The sequence below is a fragment of the Bufo bufo genome, chromosome 5 (assembly GCF_905171765.1).
Source record: "Bufo bufo chromosome 5, aBufBuf1.1, whole genome shotgun sequence".
NCBI lineage: Eukaryota > Metazoa > Chordata > Amphibia > Anura > Bufonidae > Bufo > Bufo bufo.
Window position 1 is genome coordinate 406,362,154 of NC_053393.1, and position 19,721 is coordinate 406,381,874.

The 19,721-nt window shown below is 44.9% G+C and overlaps 1 protein-coding gene across 2 annotated transcripts in view; it reads left to right on the forward strand.

Annotated features, from left to right (window-relative positions):
* The window catches only part of KAT2B (lysine acetyltransferase 2B), a 131,743-nt gene that overhangs the window by 106,466 nt on the left and 5,556 nt on the right, over window positions 1–19,721 (forward strand). For both annotated transcript variants that reach the window (XM_040433003.1, XM_040433004.1), the window contains exon 16: window positions 11,170–11,233. In XM_040433003.1, coding sequence (XP_040288937.1) covers window positions 11,170–11,233 — 64 coding nt within the window. The remainder of the gene's footprint in view (window positions 1–11,169; window positions 11,234–19,721) is intronic.

Sequence of the window (19,721 nt, forward strand, 5' to 3'; positions counted from 1 at the left end):
GTTGTCCGCGGCAACGTGTGGTGTTGTGTGCATGTGGTGGCAGTGTCTCGGCCTGCTGGCTGTTCCCCAGGACATGGTTGCCACCCATGCCGTTGCCGGTGGTAACAGGTGTAGTGGAATGCTTGTTTGTGCTTTTCCCTTTAAGTGGTTTCACTACCCTGTCTGGCCTTGGAAGGGTTAATTCCCTTTCCAGTGTGTGTTTGTGTGGGTGTGGCCACTTGGGCTATTTAGCCTCTGCTGAGACCTGTAAGCTGAGGGGTACTCCAGCCTTGCTGTAAGCTGGAGTCATCCTCCTGGTCTCTTATACCATCTGCCAGTGAGGGCAACCCTTGTGGTCATAAATATTATTTCACGATGTTACTTTATGTCTGTGTGATGTATATTCTTACTGCAGCTATGGATCTGGGTTCCTGTGTGTTATTGTGTGTGTGCTGTGTCCTTTCTATGTTTGGTGTGGACGTCAGCATTTGAGCACGGGATCCAGTCAGTGTGTCTGTGGCAGGTAGGGGTGGAAGTGGTTTTACTCGCCTGCCATATCCATAGGCTGTTTATGTCTCCCCTTCCTTGTGGTTTGGCCAGTTTAGACTCTTGTTCGTCCGTGTCAAGGAGGAACAGGTTGTCTTACCCAGCTCCTAGTTCAGGGATCCCTTGAGGGCTAGTAGGGACCGGAGGTTCCTGACTATGAGTCCTCCTACCTTCAGGGTTGGCTCATACAGCTAGGAGTTAGGGACAGATTTAGGGATGCGTTAGGAGGTGACCTGCCCCCTAATTCTGTTGTCCTGATCAAGCAGCCTCCCTATTCCTTAACATCACACGAATGAGGGTTTTCCCCACTCTCATCCGTGACAGTGCTGTAATAAAACCAAAAGGTGCTTCAACAAAGTATTAGTTTAAGGGTGTGCACACTTATGCAACCATATTATTTTTATATTTTTTCTTCCCTCTACCTAAAAGATTTCAGTTTGTTTTTCAATTGAGTTGTACAGTTTATAGGTCACATTAAAGGTGGAAAAAGGTCTGAAATGATTTATCTTTGTCTCATTTTTTTACATCACAGAAACCTGACTTTTTAACAGGGGTGTGTAGACGTTTTATATCCACTGTAAGTCTTATTTGACTATAGACGTTTCTTAGTTTTCAAGAGTACTGAAGTAATAAAATGATAATATAATGGTTTTCATTGTGCTCCTATATGGCTTTAGGGTATCTGTGCATGAGCAGGTCATGTACAAGTCCAAAGTAAGAGTGGATCATAAATAGAGATTAAAGAGCATCTGTCAGCAGATTTGTACCTATGACACTGGCTGACCTGTTACATGTGCTGAAGATATCTCTGTTGGTCCCATGTTCATATGTGCCAGCATTGCTGAGAAAAATGAAGTTTTAATATATGCAAATTAGCCTCTAGGAGCAACGGGGGCATTGTTGTTACACCTAGATGATCTGCTCTCTCTGCAACAGGGCCAGGCAGTGAGCAGAGCCTTTAGGTGTAATTGCAACGCCCCCATTGCTCCTAGAGGCTCGTTTGCATATATAAAAATTAAATTTTTCTCAGGAATGCGGGCACATATGTACATGGGACCAATACAGATGCCTTCAGCTGCCAAGTGCACATGCAACAGGTCAGCCAGTGTCATAGGTACAAATCTGCTGACAGATGCCCTTTACCCCTTAGGGACACATGACGTACCGGTACGGTATCCTGTCATCCTGTCACAACGCCGGAGGGGGGTCATGTGACCCCCCCGTATCGGCAATCGTCGCAAACCGCAGGTCAATTCAGACCTGCGGTTTGCAGCGCTTTCTGCAGTTTCTGATCCCCGCGGTTCTTGACCGTGGGGATCAGAAACTTTAAAATGCCCAAAATGTCGATTTTTTCACCCCCCCTGCGCCCCTGAATGATTTTATGCCAGCGGGTGGTGCAGCCCTCCTCCTTTTGAATATTCATTGGTGTCCAGTGGGTATACCAGAGTGTCAGCACATTGCTGACACTCTGGTATAAACTGCTGACATCTGTGCTGTGATGTCAGCCGTTTAACCCTTTCCATACCGCGGTCCGTACGGACCGCTGTATGGAAAAGGTTAACAGTCAGGGAGCTCCCTCCCTCTTCCATCGGGGGGCTGCTGTGCCTTTGCAGCCCCCAGACAGGATGGGGTCACAGAGGGAGGGAGCCCCCCTCCTTACCCTTTCCCGTCTGCTCAGTTGTGGCAGACGGGGAAGGTTCCCATGGCAAAAGGACGGCTTCTCAGGCATCCTGCTGTCCATGGTGCTAAACAGATCTGTGCTAAAGGCATAGATCTGTTCAAAGTGTAAGTAAAATACAGTACAATACACTATATAGTGTACTGTACTGTAATATACAGACATCAGACCTACTGGATCTTCAAGAACCAAGTGGATCAGGGTAAAAAAAAAAGTAAAAGAAAAGTGAAAAAAGTAAAGATTTAAAAAAACACATTTATCACTGAATAAAAAAAAATAAATACACTACACATATTAGGTATCGCCGCGTCCGTAACGACCTGATCTATAAAACGATCATGTTAATTTTTACCTGCACGGTGAACGCCATAAAAATAAAAAAATAAAAACTATGAGGAAATTGAAATTTTGCCCACCTTACTTCCCAAAAAAGGTAATAAAAGTGATCAAAAAAGTCGCATGTACGCCAAAATAGTACCAATCAAACGGTCATCTCATCCCGCAAAAATCATACCCTACCCAAGATAAAACTGAAAAAACTATGGCTCTTAGACTATGGAAACACTAAAACATGATTTTTTTTGTTTAAAAAATTAATCATTGTGTAAAACTTACCTAATATGTATACTTTTTTTTATTTATGTATCACCGCTTCCGTATCGACTGGCTCTATAAAAATATCACATGACCTAACCCCTCAGGTGACCACCGTAAAAAAATAAAAACGCTGTAAAAAAAGCAATTTTTTGTCATCTTACGTCACAAAAAGTGTAATAGCAAGCGATGAAAAAGTCATATGCACCCCAAAATAGTGGCAATCAAACCGTCATCTCATCCCACAAAAAATGAGACCCTAGCTAAGATAATCGCCCAAAAACTGAAAAAACTATGGCTCAGACTATGGAGACATTAAAACATGATTTTTTTTGTTTCAAAAATGAAATCATTGTGTAAAACTTACATAAATAAAAAAAAAATTTATACATATTAGGTATCGCCCCGTCCGTGACAACCTGCTCTATAAAAATACCACATGATCTAACCTGTCAGATGAATGTTGTAAATAACAAAAAAGAAACGGTGCCAAAAAAGCTATTTCTTGTTACCTTGCCTCACAAAAAGTGTAATATAGAGCAATCAAAAATCATATGTACCCTAAACTAGTACCAACAAAACTGCCACCCTTTCCCGTAGTTTCTAAAATGGGGTCACTTTTTTGGAGTTTCTACTCTAGGGGTGCATCAGGGAGGCTTCAAATGGGACATGGTGTCAAAAAAAACAGTCCAGCAAAATCTGCCTTCCAAAAACTGTATGGCATTCCTTTCCTTCTGCGCCCTGCCGTGTGCCCGTACAGCAGTTTACGACCACATATGGGGTGTTTCTGTAAACTACAGAATCAGGGCCATAAATAATGAGTTTTGTTTGGCTGTTAACCCTTGCTTTGTAACTGGAAAACAAATATTAAAATCTAAAATCTGCCAAAAAAGTGAAATTTTGAAATTGTATCTCTATTTTCCATTAAGTCTTGTGCAACACCTAAAGGGTTAACAAAGTTTGTAAAATCAGTTTTGAATACCTTGAGGGGTGTAGTTTCTTAGATGGTGTCACTTTTATGGAGTTTCTACTCTAGGGGTGCATCAGGGGGGCTTCAAATGGGACATGGGGTCAAAAAAAACAGTCCAGCAAAATCTGCCTTCCAAAAACCATACGGCGCACCTTTCCCTCTACGCCCTACTGTGTGCCCGTACAGTAGTTTACGGCCACATATGGGGTGTTTCTGCAAACTACAGAATCGGGGCAATAAATATAGCATTTAGTTTGGCTGTTAACCCTTGCTTTGTTACTGGAAAAAAATTGATTAAAATGGAAAATTTGCCCAAAAATCTAAATTCTGAAATTTTATCACCATTTGCCATTAACTCTTGTGGAACACCTAAAGGGTTAACGTTTGTAAAATCAGTTTTGAATACCTTGAGGGGTGTAGTTTCTAGAATGGGGTCATTTTTGGCTGGTTTCTATTATGTAAGCCTCACAAAGTGACTTCAGACCTGAACTGGTCCCTAAAAAGTGGGTTTCTGAAAAATTTCAAGATTTGCTTCTAAACTTCTAAGCCTTGTAACATTCCCCAAAAATAAAATATCATTCCCAAATGTATCCAAACATGAAGTAGACATATGGGGAATGTAAAGTAATAACTATTTTTGTAGGTATTACTATGTATTATAGAAGTAGAGAAATTGAAACTTGGAAATTTGCAATTTTTTTACAAATTTTTGGTAAATTTGGTATTTTTTTATAAATAAAAATTTATTTTTTTTACTTCATTTTACCAGTGTCATGAAGTACAATATGTGAGGAAAAAACAATCTCAGAATGGCCTGGATAAGTCAAAGCGTTTTAAAGTTATCAGCACTTAAAGTGACACTGGTCAGATTTGCAAAAAATGGCCAAGTCCTTAAGGGGTTAAGTATAGAGCACAGAGCGGGTCGGGGACAGGAGGAATATCTTCTTTATCTAACATATGCCAAGAAATGGCATTAATAGATATTTGGCGACACTTGTATGGTGATGTAAGAGTATATTCCTGTTTCAGCCGTTCCTGTACTGCTCTATCCTGGATAGACCTGGCCTTTACAACTGCCAACTTTACTAACAGGATTGTCCGTATGAAATATGAACCACATACGATCTCAGACCATTCCCCAATTCTCCTAGTAATAAAAAAGTGGGAGGGCGTCAGGAAACTTCACACTTTTAGACTTAACCCTCACTGGCTCAATATACTTCAGGAACAGGGGGAAATAGGGAGTGAGTTGGAAGAATTTTGGAACTTTAACGCTAGCACTGCCCACAAACATTATGTCTGGGACGCTCTAAAAGCCTTTACCCGAGGTATCCTTTACTCTAGAATCCAAAAGCTAAAGCTTCCTATGCTGAAAAGGAGATTGCTCTGGAACAGCGAGTATATTCTCTACTGGGGAGAATAGCCACAGAGCAGAGTGCAGATATACGGCAGTGTTTACTTAAAGCAAGGGAGGAATATAACCACCATCTTCAAGATAAATGTCAACAAAAGATCTTTTTCTCAGGCCAAAAACTGTTCTGTGAGGCAGGAAAGCCAGGGAGATTATTAGCTTCCCTGATTCGAAATCAGCAATCTACCACTGTAATCAAAAGTATTAGATCTTGCAAGGGAAATATATGCACAGACAGGGCGGATATTGAGCAAGAATTTGCCAGTTACTTTTCTCAGAGTTAAAGGGGCGACATGTTGACCACAAAATATTCCTGGACAGGATTAATCTCCCCTCCCTCTCCCAGGAGGATCGATCGGTGCTGGAGACTCCCCTCCAACTCTTGGAGTTGGAAGAAGCATTGAGAGCAACCAGAGGTAACTCCTCCCCCGGGGCTGACGGCCTTCCTTTTGAATTATATCGGCGGTATAGTGACGTGTTGTTACCTCACTTGCTGCAGTTACTTAATGTGTTTTGGAATGATGGCCATCTACCCGCATCAATTTCGGAAGCTATTATAACTTTGGTTCTAAAAAAAGGAAAGAACGAATTGGAGATGGGGTCATATAGACCCATCTCCTTACTTAATACTGACTATAAAATTGGTGCCAAGGCACTTGCGAATAGACTCAAGAGGGTAATAGCTAAGATAATTCATACTGATCAATCGGGTTTCATACCAAGGCGCTCAGCCCAGACTAATATCCGAAGAACATTAATGAACGTCCACCTGGGAGAGGGAGAGGACCGCTCCATCCTGTCTTTAGATGCCGCTAAGGCGTTTGACAGGGTGGAGTGGAGTTTTTTGTGGGAAATCATGCATAGGATGAATTTTGGTCCGAATTTTGTCCAGTGGGTTAAGTTGTTGTATGAATCGCCTAGGACAAGGATAAATGTTAACGGCTCTTTGTCGGACCCCTTTGAGTTACAACGGGGTACTAGACAAGGCTGTCCTTTATCCCCTCTCTTATTTGCTATTTTTCTGGAGCCCCTGGCATGCCGAATTAGACAGGATACGCATATTCTTGGTTTTGGAGGCCAGGACCTGCAGGACAGAATTAGCTTGTATGCGGACGATGTCCTCATATATTTAAGGGATGGATACTTAGCCTTGCCCTATGTGATGAAGATAATAAACAAATTTGGCCTTTTCTCTGGATATGAAGTAAACTGGCAGAAATCAGCCTTGCTTCCGCTAAATAAAATGCCTCCAGTTAAAGTTGCGGATGTCAGATGTTTAACGTTAGCAGATTCACTGGAATATCTGGGGGTACGGATTAGCCCCTTGGTGAAAGATTACACCAAATTGAATATTATTCCACTGATAGATAAAGTAAAAAATAAAGTGCATGTTTGGCAAAAGTTGACGTTGGGACAGGCAGATAGGATTACGTTAATTAAAATGGTGCTTCTCCCACAGATATTATACCAACTTATCCCTTGCCCGATATGGATCGAAGATGCACATTTTAAAGCTCTGGAGAGATTGTTCAATGAACTAATCTGGGGCAGGAAAAGAGTACGTATTAAACAGAACTATCTATAGTTAGCAGAGGAGAATGGTGGTTTGTCCCTCCCTTGCTTGCGGGGCGATTATTTAGCCTCTCAAATACAGTGGTATCTCTCTGCTCCTTTTGATATATTCTCCAAACGCATAAGAAATTATAGAGGACCCCAGCGCGATATATTCAGCATCTTAGAAACTGGCTATATGGGAGAGGGGGGGGGGGATATATTATATCGCACTCTATGCAACTTGTCTGGAACTCACTTAAAGCTATTTTGGGAATCACGCATATTTTTAAATTTACCCCCTTATGGTATAATGTGCACTTTAAAGAATTTAATAAGATGGATGATATTGAATTTTGGGAAAGGAAGGGAATAATTAGGGTTGAGCAAATGATACATAATGGTGATATTAGGACTTTAGCGGATATATTTGGGCACAGACATATTAAAATAATAGATAAGTATAAATATTTTCAGGCGAAACACTTTTTTATGTGCACTAAAGATAAAGAGGTGTTTACGATTAAATCACATGATTTTATGGATTGGTGTTTCAACTCATACCAGAATAGTATGTATATTTCACTAATTTATAGTAAATTGAGAGCGGAAATGGGTAAAATGAATAAGTTTAGAAGTGAAGCGAAATGGGGTCAAGATATTGGAAATAATAAAACAGTAAAATGGGAATTAATCTATAGGAATATTCGGAAAATCTCTATATCTGGGAATCATAGGTTAATTCAGTTCAGGATTCTACACCGCTTATACTACACGCCCTTCTCTCTTTCCCGGTTCTATACGGATGCCTCGGATAGATGTCGTAGGTGCCAGACCCAATGCGCTGATTTTATACATCTCGTTTGGCTATGTCCTGTGATCCAGGATTTCTGGACCAATGTCTTCTCTGAGCTCCGGAGATACTCCTCATATAATTATGATATACAGTACAGAACCAAAAGTTTGGACACACCTTCTCATTCAAAGAGTTTTCTTTATTTTCATGTCTATGAAAATTGTAGATTCACACTGAAGGCATCAAAACTATGAATTAACACATGTGGAATTATATACATAACAAACAAGTGTGAAACAACTGAAAATATGTCATATTCTAGGTTCTTCAAAGTAGCCACCTTTTGCTTTGATTACTGCTTTGCACACTCTTGGCATTCTCTTGATGAGCTTCAAGAGGTAGTCCCCTGAAATGGTTTTCACTTCACAGGTGTGCCCTGTCAGGTTTAATAAGTGGGATTTCTTGCCTTATAAATGGGGTTGGGACCATCAATGGCGTTGAGGAGAAGTCAGGTGGATGCACAGCTGATAGTCCTACTGAATAGACTGTTAGAATTTGTATTATGGCAAGAAAAAAGCAGCTAAGTAAAGAAAAACGAGTGGCCATCATTACTTTAAGAAATAAAGGTCAGTCAGTCAGCTGAAAAATTGGGAAAACTTTGAAAGTAAGGGCTATTTGACCATGAAGGAGAGTGATGGGGTGCTGCGCCAGATGACCTGGCCTCCACAGTCACCGGACCTGAACCCAATCGAGATGGTTTGGGGTGAGCTGGACCGCAGAGTGAAGGCAAAAGGGCCAACAAGTGCTAAGCATCTCTGGGAACTCCTTCAAGACTGTTGGAAGACCATTTCAGGGGACTACCTCTTGAAGCTCATCAAGAGAATGCCAAGAGTGTGCAAAGCAGTAATCAAAGCAAAAGGTGGCTACTTTGAAGAACCTAGAATATGACATATTTTCAGTTGTTTCACACTTGTTTGTTATGTATATAATTCCACATGTGTTAATTCATAGTTTTGATGCCTTCATAGTCATGAAAATAAAGAAAACTCTTTGAAAGAGAAGGTGTGTCCAAACTTTTGGTCTGTACTGTAGATATAATTACGGCTGTTTTGGGTGCTTCTTTACTTGATGAGCAGAGACGGGAAAATATGTTCTGGATGAAGTCACTTATATTGGCTAGGGTGGTAATTGCTAGGAACTGGGGCTTAAATAACCCTTTGTCGATATCTGAATGGCATCAACTGGTTGATAAAGTAAAGTAGTATGAGAAACATGCCATATATAATAAGAGCCAGAAAATTAGATGGGACCGAACTTGGTCGACATGGTCATAAGGTCTTGCTCGCCGTGGATAGGTTCCGAGACAACGATAGCGAAGGTGGGGGGTGGGAGGGGGGACTGGGATTAAATAGGTTCTTCTTCTTCTGTTTTTTGGATACTAATTTTGCATGCATGATGGAAAAACGTAGCGAATTGTGGATATTTGTTCTATTTGTGTAATATCATGTATGTTACATTTTTATGTTCTGGATATAAAATAAAAATTAATAAAAAAAAAAAAAAAAAAAGTATAGAGCACAGATACTACATCTTCTCTTTATTTTTTAATCCATTCCTGGTTTGGGCTTCAAACACTGCATCAAAAACCTGAACAAATCTCACCAAACCCTGCACATTTACAGACAGCTTTACTGAAATGGGTTGTCCCACCATTAAATGTTATTTTAATATAATTCAGCATTAAACACTAGTTACTTTTATAATTTACTTTCTGTTACAAAAATACTCCAATACACCAATGGCGCCACCTGGTGTTTGAACTGTATAGTAATATTCACATCCACCTACTGAACGCATATGTTCATGTTATAGGCTGTGACAGTTACATGAAGAGGTTTACACCAGAAAGGACCCCCCCCCCCCCCCCCCCCTTCCCCCGAGCTGCCAGCGTGAATAGAATCTAGCGGAGCAATTAGAGCAATGAAGAGAGGGGAGAGCTCTGGTGAAGTGCAGGGCTGGTTCTGGCTTTGTTAAAAATGGTGTGCCATGTACTATATGATGTTGGATTTGCATTTTTTTTTATATCACTCATGGCCTAACCCCTTTAAAGGCTATGGGCACCAATTGGTCTTTATTGAAATTGTCATTTAAGCCAGTATCTTAGTTTGATAAGAACTTAGCTTGAATGAGTGTTCATGAGCTGTTATGAAAGTACAGATAGGGCTGCAGATCAAGCCTGTAGAGCAACTCTATGAATGGATTTTAATGCAATTCAAAAAGAACAGTATGTAGATCAGTGAAAACTAGAAGATGAAAATGTTAAAAATTAATAAATATCAACTGGAAATATTATTTTTGTTCCCCAAGGTGTCCATAGCCGTTACATTACTTCTAATCTAAACATTTTGAATTTGAAATAAACAGACTTAATTCAGCTTAAGGGTCCATTCACACGTCCGCAAAATGGGTCCGCATTCATTCCGCAATTTTGCGGAACAGGTGCGGACCCATTCATTTTCAATGGGGCCGGAATGTGCTATCCGCATTTGCAGCTCCGCACTTCCGGATCCGCAAAAAAATAGAACATGTCCTATTCTTGTCTGCAATTGTGGACAAAAAAAAAGCATTTTCTATGAGAGTGCCGGGGATGTGCGGTCCGCAAAATGCGGAACGCACATTACCGGTGTCCGTGTTTTGCGGATCCGCAAAACACATACGGACGTGTGAATGGACCCTAAAGGAGAACTCCAGCAAATTTTATTCTCTGACCTGCTAGAAAGGTACATGATGTAATCTGTAATGAATGTAATCTTCTTACCGGTGTCTGTATTCATGAGTTATAACCTTCCTTCTGATCCTCAGCTGTGTCATGTGACCAGCAATCAGACTTTCCAAATAACACAGCATCTTATGTGTGGACAGGAAGTCAGTTTCTCTGTGTATTCCTATGGGAGCCTTAATGTCAGTCTCATAGGAATGAATAGAGAAGTAACTGGCTTCCTGTTCTGTGTCAGTTGGAGGTCAGAGAATTGGTCACATGACACAGCTTAGGATCAGAAGGGAGAGGATAACTCACAAATACAGTCACTAATGAGAAGATTACATTCACTACATATTACATCATGTACCTTCCTAACAGGTCAGAGAATAAAACATTTTTTGTGGGACTCCTAGTTTACAGGTGCATTCCACGAACGTATGTATTTTGCAGTCCGCAAAAAAAAAAAAAAGGATGCAACATGGATGTAATAATGCCTATCCTTGTCCGCAAAGTGGACAAGAACAGGACATGTTCTATCTTTTTTGCGGAACTGCAGACGGACATACGGATGTGGACAGCACGTAGTGTTCTGTCCATTTATTTTTGCGGACCTATAGAAATGAATGGGTCCATGTGTGATCAGGAAAAAATGTGGACCGGATACGGACTACAAATACGGCCGTGTGAATAGGGCCTAAGGGAGCCGAGTCACATATGCTGCTAACTGCCAGGCCGCACCTGTATTCTGCAACTGAAAAAACAGTGCAGGGACAGTTAGCGGTGACAGCAATGTGGTCACCACATTGCTGGGATGCACTAGTGTAATAGTGTCCTTAATTTTACTTGTTTTCTTTTAACATTGGTTTATATTTTTTATTTCAAGTAAAGAGCCAAAAGATGCAGATCAGCTGTATAATACACTGAAAAATATTCTGCAGCAGGTGAAGGTGAGTGCACAGGTACTTGTATTACTTCTTCAGCTGATTCAACCCTATTGAGGTGTTATATTACTGATCTCACCATGCTTCTAGTAGTAGTAGTCATCTATGTCAGAGGATAGGCCTTTCTGAATGAAGATACATATTTATTATAAAGCATAATTCTAGGGAAAATGGAATATTTGCCTAGATCACTGATCTCCAACATGTGGCTCTCCAGCTGTTGCAAAACTGAAACTTCTATCGTACCCTGATAACCACAGCATGTCAGGGCATGATGGGAGTTGTAGTTTTGCCACAGCTGTACAGCCACAGATTGGAAAACATTGGCCCAGATTTTCATTTATCCTTTCCCACATTCCAAGCTGTAATTTATACAGTCCCACTTTTGTATCCTGTAGTATCTAACAAAGGGAGTATTCATGCATGATTCCGTCACTCCATACAAGTAATAAGGATCTGGTGGATGCAAATCCAGCTTACTACCCTACGGAAAAGCCACATTTTTTATTTATTTCTTGATGGATTTAATTTAAATGCGTTTTCTATTCTCTAAACATAACAATTACCGTAAAAAAATGCAATATGCATTACATACCAAACTCGGGGCTGTACCCACTGCAGCCAGCAATTGGCTGCCACAGTTATGTAACAATGGATAACAGAAAATCCGATTAAGGGCAGATTCATATGTGACAGATTTGTCTCGGTAGTATCTGACACATTGAGAACTGAATTTCAGTCACCGAAGTTATCTGCAACAAATCTGCTGCATGTGAATATACCATTTAAGGAGTTGTGCAGGCTATATATATTGATAACCTATTGTCAGGTTAGGTCATCAATACCTCATGGTGGGGGTCCAACACCCGGCACCCTCGCCAATCAGCTGTTTGAAGATGAGGCAGCTCTCCATACAAGTACTGCTTCTTATTCATTACATTGTCCATCGTCTCGGAGGTTTCGGCAGTGCAGTGTAATAAGTACTCTCTCCATTCACTTGAATAGAGTGAGTACTATTAGCATGGAGTGCCACCTCATATTCAAACAGCTGATCGGTGGGGGTGCCGGGGTTTGGACCCCCACCTATCAGGTATTGATGATCTATCCTGACAATAGGTCATCCATATATATGGCCTGCACAACCACTTGTAAATACTGGAATAACAGTTGAAATGTTTTATCTTTTCATTATACTACTGAAAGCAAAGCTGTTAGCTGATATCTGCCGCCCTATCTAAGAGTAGGGAATAATGGAAGGACAGAAGCTATGTTCTGTGATATACAGGTTTATATGACTTTGGGCAGGACTTACGAATAAAAAGCACCCCCATATCCTGAGAGTAGAGTTGTTTCGGTTATCGAAATTTCGATACCCAATCGATATTTTTGTACCGGTTTCGATATGATACCGGGATTTCCATTTTTTCGATACTGTGCTGCGCAGTCTAGTATCACAGAACTTGGAGCGTGCTGCTGTCAGCGAGCTCCAAGTTCCCTCAGCAGCACAGGGGAGAAGGAGTCACTCTCTCCCTCCCCCTGTGCCGCCGCTGCCAATGAGGAGAGAGGGGAGGAGGGGTGGGCGCACTGCGCCACCAATGAAAGTTAACTTCTTATACAAATACAGGAGGCTGCAGAATCACATAGCCGGCACCCTGCCTCTATGACAGGGCGCTGCGATCAGCCGCAGTTAGCCCCTCAGGTGCGGCACCTTAAGGGTTAACTGCCGCTGATCGCAGCTCCCTATCAGAGGCAGGGTGCTGGCTATGTGATTCTGCCGGCACCGCCTCCTGTATTAAAGGTTAACTATCATTGGTGGCGCAGTGCACTCTCCCCCCCTCCAGTATTAAAAAACATTGGTGGCGCAGTGCGCCCTTCTCCCCCTCCTCCCCATTGGTGGCCGAGGCAGCTTCTGATCGGAGCCCCAGCAGTGTAATGCTGGAGCTCCGATCGGTTACCATGGCAGCCAGGATGCTACTGAAGCCCTGGCTGCCATGGTAAGCTCCCTGCTGCTGTGTGCACAAAGCCCAGGGCAGCAGAGACAGTGTAAAGTCCTATTCAGCCTAATAGAGCTCTATTAGGGTGAATAGAACAAGGGATCAAAAGATCACAGGTTCTAGCACTAGGGGGAAATAATTAATAAACAGTAAAAAAAATATTAAGTATAAATTACCCCCTTTCCCAGTTTTACATATAAAATATATAAACAATAAATAAATAGGGATGAGCGAACCCGAACTGTATAGTTCGGGTTCGTACCGAATTTTGGGGTGTCCGTGACACGGACCCGAACCCGAACATTTTCGTAAAAGTCCGGGTTCGGGTTCGGTGTTCGGCGCTTTCTTGGCGCTTTTTGAAAGGCTGCAAAGCAGCCAATCAACAAGCGTCATACTACTTGCCCCAAGAGGCCATCACAGCCATGCCTACTATTGGCATGGCTGTGATTGGCCAGTGCACCATGTGACCAGCCTCTATTTAAGCTGGAGTCACGTAGCGCCGCACGTCACTCTGCTATGATCAGTATAGGGAGAGGTTGAAGCTGCGACGTTAGGGCGAGATTAGGCAGTGATTAACTCCTCCAAAAGACTTCATTCTGTGATCGATCTGCAGCTGTGGATCATTGAAGTGCTATTATTGACTTGCTCACTTTTTTGAGGCTGCCCAGAGCGTTTTTAGATCACTTTTTTTCTGGGGTGATCGGCGGCCATTTTGTGACTTGTGGTGCGCCAGCACAAGCTATCACCAAGTGTATTTAACCATCGATAGTGTGGTTATTTTGTGCTATATCCTACATCAGCTGCAGGCTGAGCCTGTATCACCGAAGTGCATTTAACCATCAACAGTCTGGTTATTTTTTGGCCATATACTACATCAGCTGCAGGCTGAGCCTGTGTCACCGAAGTGTATTTAACCATCGACAGTCTGATTATTTTTTGGCCATATACTACATCTGGTGCAGGCTGAGCCTGTGTCACCCAAGTGCATTTAACCATCAACAGTGTGGTTATTTTTTGGCCATATATTACATCAGGGGCAAGTTGAGCCTGTCACCCAGCGCCTAAAAAATAGACCTGACATTTCTATTCAACCAAATCTGTACTGTTTTAGCTGGTCAAGTTATTTGTAGTGACCGTAAAAGCACACTTTTTTTTCTGGGTTGAAAAACCATTCCCAAATTTGCCATTCTCAAAATAACTAGTTTCTGGTATTTGAGGCCTACTTGAAATCTATCCCAAAAAGAATATCTTACATTGAAGCTAGTGATAGTGTCATTCAGAAAAACCGAAGACACACGCTAGCATGCTGATAGAAATCGGATTCTGTGATTAAACCTATACCTGTCACACAGCGCAAAAAAAAACAGGCCTCACATCTCTATTTAACCAAATCTGTACTGTTTTAGCTGGTCAAGTTATTTGTAGTGACCGTAAAAGCACACTTTTTTTTCTGGGTTGAAAAACCATTCCCAAATTTGCCATTCTCAAAATTGTGGTGAACGGGAACAATGAGGAAAACATCTAATAAGGGACGCGGACGTGGACATGGTCGTGGTGATGTTAGTGGACCCTCTGGTGCTGGGAGAGGACGTGGCCGTTCTGCCACAGCCACACGTCCTAGTGAACCAACTACCTCAGGTCCCAGTAGCCAGCAGAATTTACAGCGATATTTGGTGGGGCCCAATGCCGTTCTAAGGATGGTAAGGCCTGAGCAGGTGCAGGCATTAGTCAATTGGGTGGCCGACAGTGGATCCAGCACGTTCACATTATCTCCCACCCAGTCTTCTGCAGAAAGCGCACAGATGGCGCATGAAAACCAAGCCCATCGGTCTGTCACATCACCCCCATGCATATCAGGGAAACTGTCTGAGCCTCAAGTTATGCAGCAGTCTCTTATGCTGTTTGAAGACTCTGCTGCCAGGGTTTCCCAAGGGCATCCACCTAGCCCTTCCCCAGGGGGTGGAAGAGATAGAATGCACTAACGCACAACCACTTATGTTTCCTGATGATGAGGACATGGGAATACCACCTCAGCACGTCTCTGATGATGACGAAACACAGGTGCCAACTGCTGCGTCTTTCTGCAGTGTGCAGACTGAACAGGAGGTCAGGGATCAAGACTGGGTGGAAGACGATGCAGGGGACGATGAGGTCCTAGACCCCACATGGAATGAAGGTCGTGCCACTGACTTTCACAGTTCGGAGGAAGAGGCAGTGGTGAGACCGAGCCAACAGTGTAGCAAAAGAGGGAGCAGTGGGCAAAATCAGAACACCCGCCGCCAAGAGACTCCGCCTGCTACTGACCGCCGCCATCTGGGACCGAGCACCCCAAAGGCAGCTTCAAGGAGTTCCCTGGCATGGCACTTCTTCAAACAATGTGCTGACGACAAGACCCGAGTGGTTTGCACGCTGTGCTATCAGAGCCTGAAGCGAGGCATTAACGTTCTGAACCTTAGCACAACCTGCATGACCAGGCACCTGCATGCAAAGCATGAACTGCAGTGGAGTAAACACCTTAAAAACAAAGAAGTCACTCAGGCTCCCCCTGCTACCTCTTCTGCTGCTGCTGCCTCGGCCTCTTCTGCTGCTGCCGCCGCCTCGGCCTCTTCCTCCGCCTCTGGAGGAACGTTGGCACCTGCCGCCCAGCAAACATGGGATGTACCACCAACACCACCACCTGCGTCACCAAGCATCTCAACCATGTCACACGGCAGCGTTCAGCTCTCCATCTCACAAACATTTGAGAGAAAGCGTAAATTCCCACCTAGCCACCCTCGATCCCTGGCCCTGAATGCCAGCATTTCTAAACTACTGGCCTATGAAATGCTGTCATTTAGGCTGGTGGACACACACAGCTTCAAACAGCTCATGTCACTTGCTGTCCCACAGTATGTTGTTCCCAGCCGCCACTACTTCTCCAAGAGAGCCGTGCCTTCCCTGCACAAACAAGTGTCCGATAAAATCAAGTGTGCACTGCGCAACGCCATCTGTGGCAAGGTCCACCTAACCACAGATACGTGGACCAGTAAGCACGGCCAGGGACGCTATATCTCCCTAACTGCACACTGGGTAAATGTAGTGGCGGCTGGGCCCCAGGCGGAGAGCTGTTTGGCGCACGTCCTTCCGCCGCCAAGGATCGCAGGGCAACATTCTTTGCCTCCTGTCTCCTCCTCCTGCTACTCAGCTTCCTCCTCCTCTTCTTCCACCTGCTCATCCAGTCAGCCACACACCTTCACCACCAACTTCAGCACAGCACGGGGTAAACGTCAGCAGGCCATTCTGAAACTCATATGTTTGGGGGACAGGCCCCACACCGCACAGGAGTTGTGGCGGGGTATAGAACAACAGACCGACGAGTGGTTGCTGCCGGTGAGCCTCAAGCCCGGCCTGGTGGTGTGCGATAATGGGCGAAATCTCGTTGCAGCTCTGGGACTAGCCGGTTTGACGCACATCCCTTGCCTGGCGCATGTGCTGAATTTGGTGGTGCAGAAGTTCATTCGCAACTACCCCGACATGTCAGAGCTGCTGCATAAAGTGCGGGCCGTCTGTTCACGCTTCCGGCGTTCACACCCTGCCGCTGCTCGCCTGTCTGCGCTACAGCGTAACTTCGGCCTTCCCGCTCACCGCCTCATATGCGACGTACCCACCAGGTGGAACTCCACCTTGCATATGCTGGACAGACTGTGCGAGCAGCAGCAGGCCATAGTGGAGTTTCAGCTGCAGCACGCACGGGTCAGTCGCACTGTGGATCAGACACACTTCACCACCAATGACTGGGCCTCCATGCGAGACCTGTGTGCCCTGTTGCACTGTTTCGAGTACTCCACCAACATGGCCAGTGGCGATGACGCCGTTATCAGCGTTACAATACCACTTCTATGTCTCCTTGAGAAAACACTTAGGGCGATGATGGAAGAGGAGGTGGCCCAGGAGGAAGAGGGGTCATTTTTAGCACTTTCAGGCCAGTCTCTTCAAAGTGACTCAGAGGGAGGTTTTTTGCAACACCAGAGGCCAGGTACAAATGTGGCCAGACAGGGTCCACTACTGGAGGACGAGGAGGACGAGGATGAGGATGAGGAGGAGGTGGAGGAGGATGAGGATGAAGCATGTTCACAGCGGGGTGGCACCCAAAGCAGCTCGGGCCCATCACTGGTGCGTGGCTGGGGGGAAACACAGGACGATGACGATACGCCTCCCACAGAGGACAGCTTGTCCTTACCTCTGGGCAGCCTGGCACACTTGAGCGACTACATGCTGCAGTGCCTGCGCAACGACAGCAGAGTTGCCCACATTTTAACGTGTGCGGAATACTGGGTTGCCACCCTGCTGGATCCCCGGTACAAAGACAGTGTGCCCACCTTACTTCCTACACTGGAGCGTGATAGGAAGATGCGCGAGTACAAGCGCACGTTGGTAGACGCGCTACTGAGAGCATTCCCAAATGTCACAGGGGAACCAGTGGAAGCCCAAGGCGAAGGCAGAGGAGGAGCAAGAGGTCGCCAACGCAGCTGTGTCACGGCCAGCTCCTCTGAGGGCAGGGTTAGCATGGCAGAGATGTGGAAAAGTTTTGTCACCACGCCACAGCTAACTGCACCACCACCTGATACGGAACGTGTTAGCAGGAGGCAACATTTCACTAACATGGTGGAACAGTACCTGTGCACACCCCTCCACGTACTGACTGATGGTTCGGCCCCATTCAACTTCTGGGTCTCCAAATTGTCCACGTGGCCAGAGCTAGCCTTTTATGCCTTGGAGGTGCTGGCCTGCCCGGCGGCCAGCGTTTTGTCTGAACGTGTATTCAGCACGGCAGGGGGCGTCATTACAGACAAACGCAGCCGCCTGTCTACAGCCAATGTGGACAAGCTGACGTTCATAAAAATGAACCAGGCATGGATCCCACAGGACCTGTCCATCCCTTGTGCAGATTAGATATTAATTACCTCCCCTTAACAATATATTATTCTACTCCAGGGCACTTCCTCATTCAATACTATTTTTAATTTCATTTTACCATTATATTGCGGGGCAACCCAAAGTTGAATGAACCTCTCCTCTGTCTGGGTGCCGGGGCCTAAATGTGTGACAGTGGCCTGTTCCAGTGGTGGGTGACGTGAAGCCTGATTCTCTGCTATGACATGAAGACTTATTCTGTGCTGACATGAAGCCAGATTCTCTGTTACGCGACCTCTCTCCTCTGCCTGGGTGCCGGGGCCTAAATGTGTGACAGTGGCCTGTTCCAGTGGTGGGTGACGTGAAGCCTGATTCTCTGCTATGACATGAATACAGATTCTGCGCTGACATAAGGCCAGATTCTCTGTTACGGGACCTCTCTCCTCTGCCTGGGTGCCTGGGCCTAAATGTGTGACAGTGGCCTGTTCCAGTGGTGGGTGACGTGAAGCCTGATTCTCTGCTATGACATGAAGACAGATTCTGCGCTGACATAAGGCCAGATTCTCTGTTACGGGACCTCTCTCCTCTGCCTGGGCCTAAATGTGTGACAGTGGCCTGTTCTAGTGGTGGGTGACGTGAAGCCTGATTCTCTGCTATGACATGAATACAGATTCTGCGCTGACATAAGGCCAGATTCTCTGTTACGGGACCTCTCTCCTCTGCCTGGGTGCCTGGGCCTAAATGTGTGACAGTGGCCTGTTCCAGTGGTGGGTGACGTGAAGCCTGATTCTCTGCTATGACATGAAGACAGATTCTGCGCTGACATAAGGCCAGATTCTCTGTTACGGGACCGCTCTCCTCTGTCTGGGTGCCGGGGCCTAAATGTGTGACAGTGGCCTGTTCCAGTGGTGGGTGACGTGAAGCCTGATTCTCTGCTATGACATGAATACAGATTCTGCGCTGACATAAGGCCAGATTCTCTGTTACGGGACCTCTCTCCTCTGCCTGGGTCTAAATGTGTGACAGTGGCCTGTTCCAGTGGTGGGTGACGTGAAGCCTGATTCTCTGCTATGACATGAAGACAGATTCTGCGCTGACATAAGGCCAGATTCTCTGTTACGGGACCTCTCTCCTCTGCCTGGGTCTAAATGTGTGACAGTGGCCTGTTCCAGTGGTGGGTGACGTGAAGCCTGATTCTCTGCTATGACATGAAGACAGATTCTGCGCTGACATAAGGCCAGATTCTCTGTTACGGGACCGCTCTCCTCTGTCTGGGTGCCGGGGTCTAAATGTGTGACAGTGGCCTGTTCCAGTGGTGGGTGACGTGAAGCCTGATTCTCTGCTATGACATGAAGACTGATTCTGCGCTGACATGAAGCCAGATTCTCTGTTACGGGACCTCTCTCCTCTGCCTGGGTGCCTGGGCCTAAATGTGTGACAGTGGCCTGTTCCAGTGGTGGGTGACGTGAAGCCTGATTCTCTGCTATGACATGAAGACAGATTCTGCGCTGACATAAGGCCAGATTCTCTGTTACGGGACCGCTCTCCTCTGTCTGGGTGCCGGGGCCTAAATGTGTGACAGTGGCCTGTTCCAGTGGTGGGTGACG